This window comes from Echeneis naucrates, chromosome 3 (genome assembly GCF_900963305.1).
Source record: "Echeneis naucrates chromosome 3, fEcheNa1.1, whole genome shotgun sequence".
Lineage (NCBI taxonomy): Eukaryota > Metazoa > Chordata > Actinopteri > Carangiformes > Echeneidae > Echeneis > Echeneis naucrates.
The window spans coordinates 22,593,506-22,613,565 of NC_042513.1; the positions used below are offsets into that span (position 1 = coordinate 22,593,506).

Sequence of the window (20,060 nt, forward strand, 5' to 3'; positions counted from 1 at the left end):
ATTTTTATACAGGACTCTTACAACTTAACACCTTTTCCCTTTCCACCTCCAGTTTTTTCCCAGCTTTCCATTTTTAATCTGCACCCTCAGTGTGTGTACCGAGAACAGCTGATGTATTACTGAAGGAACATGCTGTGTGTACGTGTGTGTATGTGTGAAGACAAAGAAAGAGCTAAGGGAAACCAGCGAAAATCGTTATTCGCTGTCAAGTCATGATTCTGCTGGCGTAGCATGACTCTCTAATTTGTTTCAACTTAACTTACTTGCATTTATTCTCTTGACCTAGATGAATAGCCCCAAATCATTGCTCCATTTGTTCTTTTATGAGAAAACCAGTTCTGCTTTTGGTCGCATACAGATACAGGGTACAGACATACAGGTCTCAGCAGACCGTCACATCATGCTGCGTTTAAGGTGGAATTTCATCCTGTCATGTTTGCTTTAGACAGACCACCTGAAAAAGAAGCTTCAGGCTGATGATCATGTCATTAATACAAAGTTTAAAAAAAACAAAAAAATGCAGACAGAAAGCTTTAGTTTTAATATCTCTTTTTTAGTATTCATCTACTTGTGCAACATTTTTTTCAGCACTTGTGGCTTTGGCAGTGAAATGACACTGAATAATGTCTAATTTAAATAAATATTTTCTATTATGCAAAATATCCCAAATTATTCTGTATCATCTACTTTTAGTTAAACAAATTGACAAAAAATGTCATGCAAATACTGAATCTGTTTCCTGTGAAACATTTTCTTTTCAATAGCGGAGAGACAGATTTCTGATTTACTGAAGTAAAATTGCCACCACAACAATATGAACAAAAACAAATGTCTCACTGAAAGTCTTTATTTAACAAAAGTACTTATTATCATTTGGAAAACGTACTTCAGGCATCAGAAGCAAAAGTGCTCAAATAAAAGATATATAAATTGATAATACATTTACAGGTTATTATCTATGCATGACAACAAAATCCGGCTTGCACTGCATTTTAAAACATTTTACTTGATCAGGTGTTTTCAACTCCAGAAGAAAACAATCTTTCAGTCATTGTGTCACACTCATAAATCATGTGTGCATAACCATAACCTTTTTTATTTTTAATTTTTTACACAATGCTTTTATACATACTTACCACAGAATATACTGTGTGTCTCCTATGTTTGCCCTTAATGGAAAATTACAGTGCAGGAGAGACAAGCCGGTCGGCGAAGTCCATTTAACAAGTCTACAAAAATCATTTTTTCTTTTTTTTTTTTTTTTTTTCAGTCATTAAGTCTTCCAAGACCCACATTCCCTTAAGTGTCTGTAGAAATTAAGATAATCTATTATTGGATAGTGACACAGTGTAAAAGGGCTCGTGGACCTCTCCATTATGACGACGGCTTCTGTACATCTGCTGTCTTAGCCCTGCCCCACGAGGGGCTGCGCGTCTCCTGTGTCTTCAACAGCTTGTAACTGCAAAGGTCAGATAAGAGACTGGTCACACCAGGGCCAGAACAGTCCATTGTGTAGTCCACCAATTCATCATAGTTTAATCTGTAATATTATTAATGAGCTAATGTGCCTGGCAGACTTCATTAATATCCACAGGCGTGAAATTATGAAAGTTTCTCAGAAAGTTGAAATGGGTGTTCTAAGAAATCACCTGAAGCAATTTGTAAATTCTGTAGGAGTTAGAGATGTTTAGTCCTTCATTAGAGCCATTTTGGAAAAGAAGACAAAAAGTTTTGATTCCAAAGTGCCTTAAAAATAGTGGAATCAACTGAGTGCAGGCCAAATCGAGGAAGAAAGAAAGGCTGGATGGAATCATTTCTGCTTTTTTCTGCTGGTCTCATTGTATTTGCCTTATTTGATCTGGATGCTGAAAACATCCCCGAGGTAAAAACCGACAGACTTTCTTTTGCCTCATCTTCATCTTTGGATGTGAAATCCATATTACGTTATATGTGAGTCAGCAGCAAAGACAAACATTACTCACTCTCTTGACTGTCATAACAGCAGAAAAAGTCAAATTATTTAGCTTATGGTGCCTCAACAAACACAAAACCGGGACTGTGCGAAGGGAAGCAAGAAGCATCTGTGTGAATCACCATCACCGACACACGTCTGCTACAGTTCGTCATCCGAGTCAGGGCGTTGTGTCTCACTGTTGGTGAGAAGTTGTACAATTTTCACCAACAGTGCACATAATCACACACAGTGAGTCCCTAACACTAACACACAACGATGTCCAGCTTCTCCAAAGTTCTCCGCAGCAGCTGGTGGGAGCATCGAACATCTGCTTTGTGCTCGGCGCTCTGGCTGTGTTTGAGCTTGTTGCAGATCCTCAGACGTGATGCTCAGACAACCTGTGTTGATCTTATAGTCCACTTAGGCTTTGGACAAAGAGGAGGCTGGTTCAGGATCAAGCGTGCAAGGACTAAACAAAAATTTTCTCTACCCCCGTGCACAAATGTCTATTTTCAAATCAAATCAAATCTGCCACTGGGCTTTTTTAAGGGTGCATGAAGGGCACCAACAACGTTTATTTCCTTAAGAGATTAGCATGTTTGCACAAAGTGTCAATTCATGAAATCAGTTCAGATTTGAATGTAATGTTTGGATAATTGTCATAGTGCCACTTTTGACTAGACCAGACTAAACACAATACAAACATAAAAGTACATGTACTGACATCTTATTCAGAACTCAGTTGATCTTACTGTCAGATTAAGGTGGAATTTCAAATTTTAATTTCCGTCAAGAGACTGGCTTCCTCAATGGAGGCTTGTAAGGCAAACATATATTTATCTTCTTATTTAATTTTGGCCTGGGTAATTAATTTTTCATTTGTGATATCTGTGAAAACAGAGGAGTGAAAAAAAAAAACAAAAACAACATTTTGGCCTTTTTTAATTTACAAAAAAAAAGCCCCAAACAAAATAAATGAAATGAAATTAATACAAATGGGAAAAAATAACATCTCTTTCATGGCTTCCTGTGAAGGAAAAAAAAGTCCTGATAAAAGAACTAAAGTGGAATTCACTGCCTTTCAGGGCTACATATCCTTCCTTCTGCAGTTGGACTTTCATAGATTGTGTTTGAAATATTTCCGGGCATATTATACTTTCATTAGCCAGCTTATAGGATAGACAGTAATACATAAACAAAAGTGTGAGTCTTCAGCCATGTAGGTTATAATAAAACACGATATTATGCTCACAGAGGAATGCTTTCATGCTGATGCTTTTTTTCATATTTACTGCATTTTAGTTTCATTTAACGTTAATTAACAAACAAAGTCAAATTCTTCCTTTTGTTCAAAGCTTCTTGTAGGTCTGTCTTGTTCATGAGGGGCCATGAGGGTCACTGGCGAGTGTTGGAGGAGGAATATTCTTCAGCGCCGCTGGCCCAAAGTTACTTATGTGACCTTCTGCTTTGGTCACTGAAATCCCTTGAGCAACTTTTGCCACACAATGACCTTTCCTACCTAGCTCTCAACTCTACAGTCCACTATTTAATTTTATCTGCCACCCCCCGGGGAATCCTGCTCCCCTGAATATCACTTCTTTCCTGTGGGTGCTTCTCTGCAGATGCGGTCTTGTTAGTCTTTCCATGAAATAACGTTTCTGAGAATTTCACAATTGCCACTTTCCGTTAGATAAGAACATCTGGGGTACTCGGAAAGGTCAGTATTTGTATTTAAGGCAGGAAAAATGTATTTATATTTGTACTTGTACAGAAAAACAGGCCAGTTAGTCTTTAGGATTTTGTCATTGCTTGGCTTGTAATGTATTAGAGTCATTATAGTGTTGAGGAATTACAACACTTGGCTGCAGAACAGCACCGCTGAATTTCGTGTTTACTGATATTGTGAATTTGAATGTGAGGAGCGATGATGAAAGTCCAGTTTGTCGGATGTCGTACCGTCTTTTACGTCACGCTGTCACGTTTGTCCTTTAATGTGTGGAACAGAGTAGCAAATGAGGCTTTTGCTGAAATATCTAGAAATTCACAACGAACACCATGCTTGGGTTGGGTCAGCACTTTTTCTTTATATCTGGAAAGGCCAAGAGGAGTCCCTCTCTATAAGCTGTGAGCCAGCGGGCTCTGGACAGCTTGTGTCTGTCACGAGTAGTTATGTGTTCAGTCCTGATTGTTTGGGAAGAAAGCCAAAGCTGCTGCTGCGCTGTGGATGAGACGACGTGTGTAGGAGAAGCATGCAGGAAAACAGCATCTATCAGGCCATCCCGCCGTGGCAGGATAGTGAACATCCACAGTCTCAGAGCAGGAATAGATTCTCTGCCAAGTTAAACAAGCGTGCAGGAATTTGTCATCAAACTTTCACGGTACAACAACGCACGAGTCCATCCTGACGCAGATTTCCGCTGTACTGGAAGACACCATCTGGTAAACATCAGAGGGGGACATAATTACAATCATATGAAATGATTGCATTTTATTTTATTTTATTTTTGTTTCGTATAATATCGTTTCATTTAATTTAACAAAAGTGGAATCAGAGAACAGCTGGACAAACAAAGGTCTGGAGCCTCCAGAATCTCAGACGCAATGGGCTAGTTTTTGGTTTTATTGTCCTTTTTAATGCTCATATAGAACGTATTTCACTGTGCATGAAACAGCCTCTGGTGACTGATATCTTTGGCCATATAGTGTACGTGTTTTCACAGAAATGTTAGGACTTCTTGTCGAGGGAAATTATCCCATCAAATCAAATTTGGATGACGGCAGCAGCTCTCGAGACAATCTTGCAATAACACTTTTTTTTTTTTTTCTTCCTGAAAGCAGAAAGATTTTAATAATGAAAAACAAAAACTGCTGTTGTTGTATCCTTTTTATATATACAGTGATGACTTTGTTTATGAACTGTTGGAACTGAACTGTTGCACCACTACGTAATAATAATAATAATAATAATAATAATCAAAGCTTAGGTTAAAATGTCTTCGATGATCTGACTAAACAAGTTGATTCTCCTGCTCAGAGATGGTTTACTGGTTGTAGAGCTGAATAGATACACATCCTTTTCTAATTTGTACTCAGGGAAGAACTAATTTTCCAGGCTAGCTGCATGACAGACATTTAGGATAGATGGTTTCTTCTATCTGACAGGTGGGGAGGCATTTAACATCTGTGGTTAAAGTAGATTCATTTAAGTGACTTTGACTCTAATGACTGTTGTTACATAAAGCTAACACAAAACAAAATGCATGAGCGGCCTTGATAACGACACCACAGAGGTCTCCACACCATTCTGGTAGACACGAGCAAGCCACTTGGATCAGATGTGTGATACTACTGGTTAAAAAAGCTTTGAATAATAAAAGATAAAAATAAAAACTACTGAAGAATCAAAGGATAGAACAAATGTAAAGATTAGAAAATACATGAGAAGTTAAATCCTAAATTTACTTGTAATTATTCAGTAGCTGAAGTTCATCCCAGCTCTGAGGGAAAATGTGTTGAGCTTTGCTTTCACCGACGTCTCAGTCCATCCAAAGCCGGCTCTCTGGGGTCCGCGTCTGTTAGCTGTGCTGCTATTTCATCATGTGAGGCCATTTTCTTGAACGTTTCAGGTCATTATCTTGGCCTTTTCCTTGTGTCACGTGTCTTTTTCTCACCGTTCTGAAAACAACATGCAGTCCGTCCTCCTGTTGTCCTGGTAACGCAGCTGAGGGTGCAGCGACACAGTTTGGCCCAACGCTGCCTTTGCACAGACTGAGACCAAAGTTGGGGCGCGTTCTCTGTTTGCATGAAGTATATGTTTTCATTTATTTCCATTACTGTGGGGAAGCTAACCAATTTATGAATCCACAAAAAGGCAAATTTTCTATGAAATTTTGAGGAAGTTTTTTTTTAATTTATTGCTTCCCTCTAAATCTTGAAAGGTCGCTCACTGGACTTGATCTGTTTCAATTTGGTCCTTTTAACCTCCTAAGACCCGACACTTCAGGTTCCATTCACCATCACACTTCAGCTGTTGGCCTCCTTCGTGGACGCTTGTTTCTGTAATGATTGGAACAGAGTCAAAATGGCCAACAGTATATGAACTGGGTGACTTCTCCAGCCGTGGTAGACCACTGATGGTTCGCTATAGAGGCAGCCATTGTATTTAACTGGGAGTTGTTTTTTTTTTTTGACCAGTTCCTGCTTCACCTCTGGAGGTAAGGCTGCACTGCAGCGAGTTTTGATCTGATCAACTTTAACCACACACACACACACACACACACACACACACACACACACACACACACACACACATACTGTACATTATGGTCCCATTTCCACACTTATTAAAGTATACAGCGATAATATCATCACTAAAAGACCTTAGATGCAATCTAGCATGACCTTGGCTGTTGGAGGGTATAGCAATCTGTGTGGGGGGATGGGCGTGTGTGTTTGGGTTTATCAGCCGGTATGTCTGCCCTTTCCTAAAGGTAATGTCTTATCGGGGTGTGTGTATCTGCTCACTCTGAGTGCTTTAAGTCACTCGTTGTTGTCTGTCATGATGGTTAGGGACATGACAGCAAATGGCTGCTTCTTGATGTTCTTATTCCATGTAGCCCTTATCGTCTCGGGGTCGTCCGCGCACTGAATGACCGGCAATACAGCAAACAACCTGCTATGTCACAGGAAAACGAAAGCTGCACAAAAGCATGAAAATCCCATACCTCCTCATGTTTTATTTTCAGTTTCACTGTTCCTAAGGAGATAAATGTGGTTTGAAGTACCAGTAACTAGTTTTACATCCTCTCGCAACCTTTTCTGAAGAGCTCTAACAACAACAAGGTTATCAGCCATCAGGCTCTGAGCCTGTCCATGAATTTTGGTACTTTTACAGTATTTATAAAGCACCTAGCCCGGCTTTGTGACGAAGAAAGACATGGAAATCTCATATTCTACAACCTTTAAACAAAATCATATGGCTTAGTTGGAAATGAAGAATTTGATTTTTGTAACTAGTCTTTATTTAGGTGACGGACATGTGACTTTCTGACAAGGTGGAGAAAATCTTTATTGGTTTGGTAAAAACCGAGGCACCATCTCTCTCCCACCTTTTTTTTTTTTTTTTTTTTCCACCCTCCTTGTCTTACTTTTGCAAATTGCCACCACATCTGACTTCCAGTCCTTTTTTTGACGCTGTCACTCATCCTGCTTTCTCCCTCGTATCTCTTGTCTGTCTCCTCTTTTATTGTTCTTAGCTTCTTTTGTCTTTCTCGCCCTGTTCCTCTTGTATAATACCTGATATCCATCCCCCGTCTTCATCCACCTTTTTGTCGGACTTCCTTTGACGTTTGGAGGAGAGCGGGGATCCACTTGGCTGACAAAGGGAGAGGCGATGACGTCACAGCAGACGTGATACACCAGCATCTGCTCTGGTCTAAAAATACACACCACAGGGCACACACAGTCGGTCCGCAGCTGCACTCAGCATTTGTTTCCACCTCCACGCTCTACTGAGATGGCCCAGCTTTTAACACAACTGGGGCTTCTGGGCACGCTGGGGTTACATACTGCTGGCCCACAACTGAGCAGCACTGATGTATCTAGATATTACAGTTTAAAGAAGATGCAGACGGAGGCGGTGGGGGTGGGGTTGGAAACATGTTTAGGTCAATATTTCCTGTGTGAGTTCAGTTTTTTTCAGGAATCTGCTACAGAATATGATTTAAAAACTCCAATTAAAACTTATAATAAACCGAACTTAACTTAAGGCACTAAGAGAATCAGTTTTCAAACTTTAAAACTGCACTAGAGCTTAATTTCCTGCAGTTACACAGTTCACCTCTGGCCTACGGGGCTCAAATGACCGCCATTTTTCTTTTTGTGCATTATTTTTTCTCAGGTCTATTAATGGATTATTTCTGTGATAGTATCGCCTAATTATTTTATGTAGTGATGCCACTGTGGTCGTTTCCATTTGTAATCTTTACCTTTCTCTTGTCCTGTTTCTCCTGTGTGTTTGTGTTTGTGCGTCTGTCTCGCTGCTGCTGCCGTTGGCATGTAACTAGGAAAGTGGAGCAGTCAGGTCTGTCAGACTTGGAGATCATCTCCCAGCCGGTGGAGGATGAGAACCAGTGCTTCGCTCCTCCGGTCCAGCTAGTGAGTTTTGGCTACAGAGATCTGCCCCTCGCAGCTCTGGACCTCTCGCTGGCCGGCTCGCAGCTCCTTTCCAATGCAGATGAAGACGAAAACAGAGAAGGGTGAGTTCTTCTGTGTGATAGATTCATTTGTTTAGTTCGATTTCAAAGTGCTTCATCTTTGTCTCAAGTGCGAGTAACACTCCTCGTTATTGTGTATTGGTTCCCGAAATGTTGTTATTGCTGAATTTAAATGCCAATTTGTGCCACAGAGAGGAGCAAATGAAACTTTGGGGCTAATTTTTTGTTGGTGACTATTCTTAAAGTGTGTTTGTGGCACAAATATGGAACAAACACACTCACAGTCAGTGTTGAGCCAACAGTTCGTTCAGTCTTTTTAAGGAACTCCAAAAAAAAAAAACTTAAGATATCATTGTTTTGAAAGGCCCCTTCCCTCACTCTCTTCTCCCCACAGTAAGCTTTGCATGTGTTTTGAATGACGGTGAGTTGTTATCATTTTTCCTGCCTTGAGAATAACATTCGAATCATGTGCATGCTTGTGAGAAAAGCTGGCCAGATATTTGGCCATTCAGTCTAACGGTCCAAATTCTTCCTGATGCCACATTAGAACTACTCCAACTAGTTCTTTGGTTAACACTATAAAGTGTTTTTGTGTGTGTGTGTGTGTGTGTGTGTGTGTGTGTGAAGGTCGGAGACTCTTTAATGAATGACGTGATTAAAACAAATATTGTGAAGGGACACGTGTTTCTCAGTCAACCTGTTCATATCATCCGTCACATTTAACACACCAGTGTTGCCTGCTTGTCTGCTAAAGGCTTCATTTCGCTGCTTTGATTCCTAATTTGGTTTATGAAGAGCTCTTATTTGGCTGTAAGGTTTTCCTTTTTCCTTGTTACGCATATTATAGTCACTTGATGATGGTGATGATATTCGCTTACGAAAAATAAAGGCAATTCAAATCTGTAAGTCCTGTGATGTCAGTGCTGCCTCTGCGTTGGGGTGTGAATCCCCTGAAACCTGGCACGCTTTCTTCTGTCCATGTCGGGTGTAAAGATGAGAATATTAAGGATCGCCGTTTTACAGCGTGTGCTTAGCTGAATATCTGCTCGGAGAATTCAGTTAGTATTTGGAGCTCGTCCTTTTTCCTTGAGGTGATTACATTGACCAAAGCATCACACTTAAAAGTCACTGACAGCAGTAAAGGTGTCCACCTTTCAAATGCTCCTTCTGGATTGTTGAGGACCGAACTGTCTGTTAAGAGATCTTCTCTGTCAGCCGTAACAGAGTTCAGAAGAAGCTCAGAGGCAGCAGACGTATCGGTCTCTGCCTCATGCATCATACCGTGCATGACAGCTACTGGGAGCTACGATGGGAATACATGATTAAACTGAGGAGAATAGAAAATAGGAACGGAGCAAGAGTCTTCCTGAACAATTGTTTGTACTGAAAACGCTGCAGCAAGGATCTTAGTGACCACAGATGATTTATGTAACATTTTCAGCACAGAGCCGTCACTGTGCAGTCATGAGCAATTAGGAAGCGTGGGAGAGCTGCGATTTCCAGGAGGGATTTCACTTCATCTGTTCCTTTGAGTGCTATTATCAGTCCTCTGAACGCACCCACCGCACACGTTGTACCTTTTATTGTATTCATTTGCTCTACACTGGGCTGCCTTCGTTTTTTGTTTTTTTTTAAGGCTAAAGAAAATCCAATAAGAAAAAGATTTTTTGGGGAAAATATCATCTATCTTAAAAATACAAACTGAGGTTGTATTGTTGGAAACATTTGGATTCAGTGTTCGTGGGCTCGTACTTGGTCATTTTGTCATTTGCAGTATGGTCTGCCCTTTTTAACTGAATGTGATTTTTATTTTTATTTTTTTCATTGAGATTTTGCTCTGATTGCAGGTAAATTGTTCTACAAATCCTTTTGGTTTTCATATTTGTTACCGGTTAGTTGACTTTATATTCAAGATGTAATTCTTGTCATATGATGTTGCAAATGTTAGATGCAATGTGTAATTCTGCGCATGCCAACAGCACGTACTTAGTGGGAGGTCAGCTTGTTCTTGACATCAGCATTTTCCCTGTTAACTATAATGGCTTACTGTTTTTTTTTTGTTTTTTTTTTGGTCAACCTCAGTCTGTCTCTCTCTCTCTCTCACACACACACAGACACACAAACAAAAACACACCGTAAACATGCCCCATCACAATTGCATAAACACCACATACCATGCATGATTATCATCCATCATGTGTTAAGTCTCCCTCCATAAGTCCTTGACTGGCTGTCCCCGTTGCTCGGCATTACGCCAATTTATCATCAAGTGACAACCTCCGGGTTGTCCAGCATCCATAAGTTAACCGAGATCAATTCATCACTTCGGTCTGTATGCCCACCTCCTCCTGCTGCCTGCTGAGAACAGGAGCCCTTATTCTAAGTGACATTTTACCAGGCGCTGATAATATCACACACTTAATTCTTTGTAAGTCTTTTGTCCGACTAAACACAATGTCACATGTAGTTACTGTATTTGGTCTCATATGTTTGATCAGAAATGGGCTGCTGTAAAAAAAAAAAAAAAAAAAAGTCCTATAATACCATTTATATTGTGCTGTTTGAAGTCGTATAAAATCTAAAAATGGTTGAAGAACTGTCGACTGATTAGTGAGTTTTTTTATTTAAATCATTATGATGTGACCAGGCATCATCGTCTTTTTACAGTTTTTTTTTTTTTTTTTTCTTGATCTCACTGGGAATATTAGCTCACGATGAGGACGATTTACTTTATCTGCTACTGCACCCTGTGCAGTATGGGACTTAGGGCTTAAACAATTAGGTCCATGGTCCAAGTCATGTTAAACTTCATGGCCGTTGATTTTTTTTTCCCTTTAACATGACTGTGTGAGATGCCGGTGTGGCATATGGACATGAGGTCACCCTACAGCTGTCCTTTTGATTAGTCACGATATTAACAGATTTTTTTTTTCCACCATGCAAAACCTTCTCCCTATCCAGTCTCTTCATTCTATCCAGCAACTGTGACTCAAACCTGGCTCCGAGCACAAGCTCTCACCAGGATGCACATAAACACCATAAGCTGTAGTACAGGGTCCAACACGCACGCACGCTCACCATAACCGTGCACAGGAGCTCTTCCAAGTCCTCCGTTTGACACCAAATCAGGCCTCACTCCATTGGCTCCCTTCAGTTAGCCAGTCACGGCCAGAAACAGATGGATGCCGCAGACGCACTGTCAACAGTGGGTGATGCTGACGCTCACACTTTATCACAATCAGCGCACCCCTCATGCGTCCTGTCGTACATCAGGGTCAGTGAGGCAGTGTGTTTCCATCCCTGCAAGCAGAGCGGATTGATGCAATTAAATGCGATTTTGAGCTGTCGTTCACTCACTGTCTCCGCTTGGTGTTGTCGGGAAACACTTTTCGACTGCAGCTCCACTTGTGAAATACCTGTAAACCTTCTGAAGCTATGATTTATACCATAACTGGGTCACGGGCCTGCTGTTGTTGACTAATTAAAAAAACAAGACTACCAATATGCTGGAATGAGTTTGGGTCCGAGGGCAAGAGGCTAAAATTTCTCCTTCAGGTCTTCGATGCTGAGAAACCGAGAGAGCTGCAAGAAGCCCTAACAACAGATTTACCGCTCACTGTGGTGAGGGTTATTTTACCAGTGAGCACAATTTACTCAAACTGTGCTTAGTGCGATGGGGTCACTATTTCATATTCAAGTCATTAGTGCAAAATGTCTGGCTGTAAAAATGCTGCCAGTGGGAGTTGTAAAAGTCATCATTCTTTCTTTTATCTTTAATGAAATTCCATTTAAATCCACCAGGCTTGAGCTCCAATAACGCATGTGTTACATCTCCAGTATACCTTAAATGCTACCACTAATCTTTCACATTAATCTCAATTACCAGGCCATGTGTCTGGCCTGGTATTAGGAGCTTTCATGTGGATCTTCCTCTGCCTCTCGGTTTGTGATAATGGATGTGAAATATCAAGACCCCCTGTTGTTTCCAGCTTTTTAGGAAGAATGTGTAACATTTTCAAGTAGCGAGGATCAGCAGTGGAAAAGAAAAACAGAGAATATAAGAGTGACCTCTGGCATTAAGGCCCTGCCTTTAGAATCAGTGCGATGAATGTGTCAGTTGGTCAGCTTCCTTCCAGGTTCCCATTCTGTGGATTTCAGCACTTGCTGGGCTTCTGTTGATTACGACGGTGCCCCCCTTCTCCTCATTACAGTATCGATCTACCTCTCAAACGGACAGCAGCCATTAGCCTCCTTAGATGACATTCACGGATGCCACACCCGTGCACCATCATCACGTTTTACCTCAGTTTTATGCAGCAGCGGGGCAAGTTGCTTAAATTGAGGGAGTTTTTAGATTAGTTTGCAGATGAGTCGACTTTGTTGGGTCATAACAGCGTGTGAGCACCAACAGCCTCCTTTCCTGACTGTCAGGAGGAAAAGCTGGAGTGCATCTAGTAGAGAGACAGATTGCAAAACTCACCTTTAGGGAAATGAGGCTGAGGAAATGAACCCTTTTTTTTTTTTTTTTTTTTTATTAGGGTGTGGAATGATGAAATGAAGTTGAGAGGAGGCAAGACGCAGCGGCGGGGCAGCAATCCACAACCATCAAAATGAAAATGTATGTGGGAGAGGAATCTGTTGGCTGCTCCGCTGACTCGACCTGTGAGAGTGCATCACCCCCCTCCATCCATCCGCCCCTCCAACCCCCTCCACCCACCAGTCTGCATTAGCTGGCTCATTGGTTTTCTCAGATAGTGAAAGAGCGTCATGAAGAAAGCCGTGCGTCGGAGAGTGTTTAGGCATGCTCTGTAGTGATGTTTGGCAGGATGGGCGTGTGTGCGCCGGAAACTAAGAATGTCACAACCACGGAAGAAGCGTTTCATCAACACGCTGACAGCTCATTGGGTGGGGGCTGGAATATTATTTTCACTGGGTAGTTTGGGAATGTCTTGATGTCAGCAAAACTTTTCTCATCTAGCGAGTGTGCATGAAAAAATATGCAAACTTTCTGCTGTAATGTCTTTGAAAGCTAACATCAAATTTAATGTACCTGCTTGAAGCATACGTTGAAGTTGCTGCAGTAAGAGGAAACAGCAGATGCAATAATAATCTGTCTATTGACAAATGACTGAAATGGACCAAGAAAAACGGCGCGCGAAAAAGAAATGCACATTTACACGATGCGAGTTGGAGATGACTCAAAAGGTTGTAAAGGCATTTAACAAACAGAGCTTTGCTATCGTGGTTTGCCTGTACGACAAGGCTGCGCGTGTTTCATCGAGGGAAGCGAGAGGGGATTAATCAAGAGAAAAGGCTCCTGTGTCAAGCTGCCACCGTGTGATGAAGCACCTACTGTCAGCCATGTTTGCATATCATAGCCCGTAGCATTGTGAAGGTGGAGCTGACCTTACTGCTATCTCTTATACAGCGCGCTGCCCTCACTTCACATGGCGGCAAAGTAGTCACAGACAATTGCTCCCTCTCTCTCACACACACACGCACACATGCAATGAACAAATACACGGCACATGGAATATTTGTACATTTAGAGGAAGGAGAGAGAGGCGAAACAAGGCCAGGCCTGACAAGCTTTCTCACTGCGCTACGTACTGGTTGTTATCTAATCCTCTGTAATCATGGTTCACTTCGTATTCCAGTTTATACTGCGCTGTCACACCTCATTAGGAACAATGGAGCTCCTTCATTGATGCTTCTGCACATTTAGACGCTCCTCTCTTTGTTCTCTCTCTTCCACCACCTTTCTTCGTATTCCTGTATCTCTCCTGATTATTCTGTCTCCTTTTCTACTCCCTGTTTTCCCTCGATTTCCTAAATCTTTGTTTTTTCTTCGCTCACTATCTCGTCTATCTTTTGCCGTCGGTTTCTCTCTCTCACACTGAGTGTCGCTCTTCACTGTTGCTCAGCTAAATTCTGATCTTCACCGTGAATATATATTTATATATTGCCGTGCTGGCCAAAGCTACTGGAGACACCTTCATGCTGTAAGCTCTCGGGAGCCATCAGGTTCATGGTGAAGTTGAAGATAGGTGGTGATTTCCAGCACCCGCTTACTGTCTCGTTGCCTTACACTGTGTTCCTATCAGGAGAGATGTGGGCGACATTGTGGGAGGTGGTTGTTCTAGCTAGCATCAGGGGGCAGTTGCAGTGTTAGCAGTTTTGGCGCCATGGTAAGTGGAGTGTAGTTATTAATAGCGTTGGGCCCATCCATCTTCCTGTCTAGGAAAAACGCTGGGAGGACCAAGGTGGCATGGGCTTGTGTTCAGCACTTTCATGGCCGCCCACTCTCCCCCGAGTCATCAAGCTGCTTTTGTTTGTTTGCTCACTTTTTTTTTTTTTTTTTAGGTTGAAGGGTTCTTTTGGTGCATTACCCCTTTTATTTGTGTAGGCTGCTACCAGTGTGTAACTTTGATGAGGGAGAACAAAGAAACAAAGAATGAGATTTAGAGGTCCCGGCCTCACGTGTAGCTTGAGTTGATGGTTTAAAATGGCAATTTAATGTTCACAGAAGGTTACTGGGCCAATCACAGGAGTGATTCAGTGTCTTTAAATAGCGTAACATCCGATGTCCTGTAAGCTACAAAACAAAAAGTACGAAGGTAATGAACTCTCACCCAAGAAACCCTGCACTTACAAATCTGACTACACTCACAGAGTATGGAGTAAAAAGTAGCCCGCAGCTAAGTACAGTTCAGGGTAAGTTAAGTGACACTCAGAGTGAAGCCACAGCAAAAATACCTGCTGAGAGGCTGAAGATACAGTATACTGAAGCCGATGTGCAAAAGAAAAAATATAATAAAGATGTCTCATTTAGAGCATGAGGAGGAAAAAGGCAAAAGATAAAGCTTCACGTGGCCCGACTGACTCAGAAGAGCCCGCCTCCCACCTCCTACAAATGCACACCTGAGCAATGGAGTGATGTCGCCTCCCAACTCAGTGATGGTAATGTGGTTGCCAGACGCAGAGACAGAAACATATGTTGCTGATATGGTCGGGCCAAATGTGTAAGAAGTCTGGGGTTAGGTACCAACAGCAGATGGTTCATTTAAATCTATAGTGAGCGGTGGGGTGGAGGGAGGAGGAGGGTAGGGGGCAAGGGTTCATACCCTCTGCCGCCCATTTTGGAAATAGCTGCTGGAAATTTTAGAGAGTGAAATAGTCAGTGAGGAGAAGCCAGCTTTTGTGATTCGTTTTGTGCGTCGGCTAGATGTGACGTTTTGGCTGAGGGGTACAAATCCCCTGGAGATTATTTGACCCAAAGATGTCCTCAAATAGAAGAACTACACCGGGTGTGCACGTGTCCGTGTTTACACCTTCCCATCCAGGTCATCTATGTTGTCACTCTCCCGTGTTTGCCAGCTTTTGCTTTTCTTTAACTTCTGTCACTTTGAAAATACTCGCCCTATCCTCACACTCAGCCCTCAAATAAGAAAAAGGTGGAGAACAGATGTAGCGCAGTGGTTAATATTCACAAACATGAAAAACCAGAGACTGCACAAAGCAGTGAGTCCACGGTGCAGACGTCTCTGTCTACCTCTGTTACCTCTGGCTAACAACCACAGTGGACCACACATGCAGTTTTCACTTCGTGTGGGCTTGACAGGTTGCATAGTTTAGCTTCAAGGGTTTAAAATATTTCCCAGCTTCCCAAGACAGTGGGATTCAAGTATATTTCATTTGTGAAAAAAAAAATAAAAATCTGATTTACTGACCATCTCAGAATAATCCACTATTTACATTTTTCAATGCACCCATTATGCTGTATGCTGCGTAACTGCTCACTCAGTCCTGTCACTCACCTCTAACAAAAGATATCAGGTTAAGAAAGAATAAAGTTCATTTATCTCTGGTCACAAACATCTATTTGAATGTCTAGTTTATATATCTCATTAGTCTTTCTTACCCGGGCAGTCAAGATACAGTTTTTTGTTGTTGTTTATTTTTTTGCTGCAACTTGAGCTCAAAATCACTTTGTGGTTTACTCGGGCTCAGTCATCTCATCTGAAATCCATAAATAACTGCAATCTATAAGAGTGTACCAAATGAATCAGCCTCTGAATGCACACATGAAATATACGCACACAGGATACAGAATAAACACACAAACACACACACTGACCTTCCTGTCCCCTTGCAACATATAAATTAGTCTTTTCCCCAGCACTCCCACAGGACTGTGAGGGAAAGCTGCACACCAGTTGCCTGGTGCTCTATCTATCTGTCTGTATATATTTATCTATCCATCCATCCATCGATGATAAATGATGTCATCTAAAATGAATTACTGACATCACCCGATTTTGATCTCTGAATCCAGAGCTATAACAGTACAGCTGACGCATGAAGCTTTGTCATCTTTATTTATCCAACTACAGTCAGTTCGGTGTCAGGCGTCGTTGCTGGCATGACTTGGAACGAGACTGAGGTGCTGTTATGTAATTGTTGCACATAAACAAGTGAACAATTTGAATGAATCGTTGACAATGTTGTCGATGCAAAATGGTAAACACTGTGCTAATATAATAAAATGACAGAGTCAGCCATATATTGCTTGGATTGTGTTTCCCATGAAAATGCTGTAACAGTTTGGTTTCTTGCCTCTTCCCTGCTGATCTGTTGTGATCGGTGGTGCACGGGCATCAGTAATGGGGAACCTCTCAAATGTAAAATTAATTACTTGCAATCTGACAGCATCGGGAAAACTCAGCAGGTATTTTATACGTAGTTGGTACTCCCCCTTTGCACGCTTGCCTTAGCATGAAGTGTGGTATATGTGTGTGGGCGCATCTTTGTGAGTGTGCGCCCTGATTGTTGAAAATGTGGATTGTGCTGGAAACATATATGTCTCTGAGGGAAGGGGGGGGGGGGGGGGGTTAGGACGCTACCTGTGTGGTGGTTGCTTTGTCATATCTGTCCGGTGAGACTGAATTAGCCACCAGCAGATTTAGCTTGAAAAGACACTTCCCTCATTAAAAAGAAGGACAAGCTAAAAGTCGTGACCTTGAAGCTACCAAGTAAATTCCGCGAAAGCAGATTTCTTCAAACAGAACTGTGGCTCTGTGAAAAAAAATATCTAAATCTGCTAGATCTGCTCTCTATTGTCAATGAATGAATGAATGAATGAATAAATATTTAAACAGCATCTTTCCTTCCACTCCATTGGAGTGCTTTACCTGGTGAGACCATCAGGTGCTGAGAGTCTGACAGTCTCAGTGTTTGGGGACTCGGCTGACGTGCTGGTATCGATTACCTTGCCTGATTTAATCTCTCTCCATTTCCCTGTCCAGCTCGGATCAATCTCACCAGCAGTGGGAAACACTGACAGCTATATCAGCCTGCTCAATACACACTGGCAGCGGGAAGTATATACAGAAGGAGTGGGGGTGGACGCAGGAAGCAGCAGAGATCGAGGTAGAAATGTTGAGGGAAAGGAAATGAAGAAGAGAAAATCGTTTGGGAAATCAGTGTTGTGGTTGTGAAAAATGTCAGCGTGAAAAGCTGTGGAGCCAAAACAAGTTTGAAAACAGCCAGTTTGAGAGGTGACCTTGTCCGCTGTATGTGCTTGTCCACTAGTGACTTGGGCCAGGTGGTTCTGTCAGGCCGTCAGGGCCGAGTGGGTCAGAGAAACAACATTTGCTACTGTTCTCTTGCTTTAATAAGACTCATTAATATACTGCATGTGTCACCAGCAGTGTCTGACTGTGTCCCCTCTGGGCTAGGCTAGTTTTGGCATGACGTGAAGTAAGGACACACACATTGACTGAATTTAGCCTATTTGTCTCGAAAGCTGAGCCTTCACACTGCCTGTGAACTCGCGTCCGGATAATTCAGTATGTGTGACACGCCGGCTGGCCTGTAAAAAGGAATATACATGTTATCAATGCAGATTATAACTCGCAGGTTTATTCCCTTGTTGACTCATTTTAATATCCTCAGATGACAGATCCAATCTTGGCCAGGATCCTACCTTACAAATATGCGCTGTGAAGAAGTGAGGAAGCCGCGAATAGATGTTGTGGAGACACACTGAGGGAAGTCGTTTTCAACTGTGTGTGGACTTTTAAGATATGTCGGGCAGCTCTGCCACAAAAAAAAAAAAGAAAGAAGCCATGCAGCAGTGTTACTGCTCATTTAATTAAAAAATATATGGAAGAAAAGTCAGGACTGGTCAGAATTGTATTATTTAGTGAATGCAGACGATGGCACCTGTAGACGTCTACGTGGACTTTATCCCCTAAAATAAGAAACAAACAGCCTCGCCTCATTTTGGTAGGAGGAGCCTAAAATGGCCGATTTCATTCAGCTGCCACAGACCTGCAGCAGTGGATGGATCGCAGCAGGGCTGTTTTGTTGAAACTGGAGTTTTTGGTTGTTGTTGTTGTTGTTGTTGTTTTGTTTTTTTTTTTGTTATAGTAATTCATCGTTGATTGTGTGAGCAGCATATTAAACTTGACTAAACCCAGATTGCCCGTTGCAGCTACCGAAATCTCTGAAACTGCTCATTCAGCAGAAAAGCATGCCCAAATTTCTGATCAGTCACGCACGTGCAACATACAAAAGCACCCAGTTGTTTAAAAAAAAATAAAATAAAAAAAAGCTCTGAGTCCCAAACCAAAAGCTCATTACTCAGCAATGCAGTGACCCTTCAGCAGGAGCTCTGTACCTGAGAGTTTGCACTCTCACCACATTTTTAAATGAAACTTGTAGGAAAAAGAACCTTTGCTGTTTAATCCGAATCATTGGATAAATATCTTGGCAGCAGTAATTGCGTGGCTTCTCCACAGTCGGTGAGTATAAAGACTGTCCTTAAAAAACGCTGGCGTCGCCATGTTTACTGATAACTCACTCAGATTTTAACCACGGTTGCACGAATGTCGTCCGGCAGACTGGGATTGATTCATTTCAATCTCATCGTTTTCTCAGTGGAGTAAATTCACCTGAAACACTTCCACGTGATTCTTGCGTACCGAAGTGTGTAAGCTCAGGTGTGGGCAGTGCCTTGTTTAACAGGAGGGCCTCGACATGAAAACCTCTCATTCATTCTCCACCCAGTTTCCAAAACCACAATACAGAGACGCACAAAACAGGCATGCAGCATGACTTTGTCCTGTTACTCTGCTATATATTCATTTAGAAAAGTTCTTTACTGCTATGTTATTGTTTACAAATAATTGAAAACAAATTCAACTAATTAACTTGTGTGCCAGTTTTGGCTGAGCTAAGATAAATAAGTGAAGTAAAAGACTTTCCGTGGTTACAGAAACTGGACATTAGCACTGATCGTAATGAAATTATTTTCTTTATGAACACACAGATAACAGAGTGTAATATATTTAGCCCCACGAAAAATCAGATTCATCTGCATTTCCGTGAGGATGCATCGTGATTGATATAAGTCATGCCAACTGGCATTTTTGAAAACTGTAGTGTAAGTGAGATTATACAGATTTTAATTTTATTGGATTTGTTTGATTGTGGGCTCAACTACTGCTGAGGAACTTTGATTCAAGACCTTGCGTGTACCTAAAACCGTGTTCTCCGGGCTCTTTTATGGGCGTCCCTTTAAAGGCTGTATTAACGGATGCTCACAGTGATTGAGTGCGCTGTGACATGATTCCTGGCATCATGAAAGTCTGATGACACTGTACCCTTATAAAGTTTGTGGGTCGAGTATTTCACTTTTATCACCTCTGTTTTACTACCTCCCCGTAGGAGTTTTATTGTTTTGGTGATTTTTTTTCTTATTCTTTGCCACCCTGCAGCAGTTGAATGAAGCATGAAATCATTTGATTTAAGGTGCACTTTGATGGACTATCTAATCATATGGTGGAAGTCTGCTAAGATATCACCTTTGGAAATGGCGGCCGATTGAA

At 41.7% G+C, this 20,060-nt stretch overlaps 1 protein-coding gene across 1 annotated transcript in view; it reads left to right on the plus strand.

Annotated features, from left to right (window-relative positions):
* LOC115041444 (transmembrane protein 266-like) overlaps positions 1 to 20,060 on the plus strand; it is a 35,585-nt gene that overhangs the window by 404 nt on the left and 15,121 nt on the right. Inside the window, exon 2 of the mRNA XM_029498887.1 lies at positions 8,020 to 8,211. Coding sequence (XP_029354747.1) covers positions 8,020 to 8,211 — 192 coding nt within the window. The remainder of the gene's footprint in view (positions 1 to 8,019; positions 8,212 to 20,060) is intronic.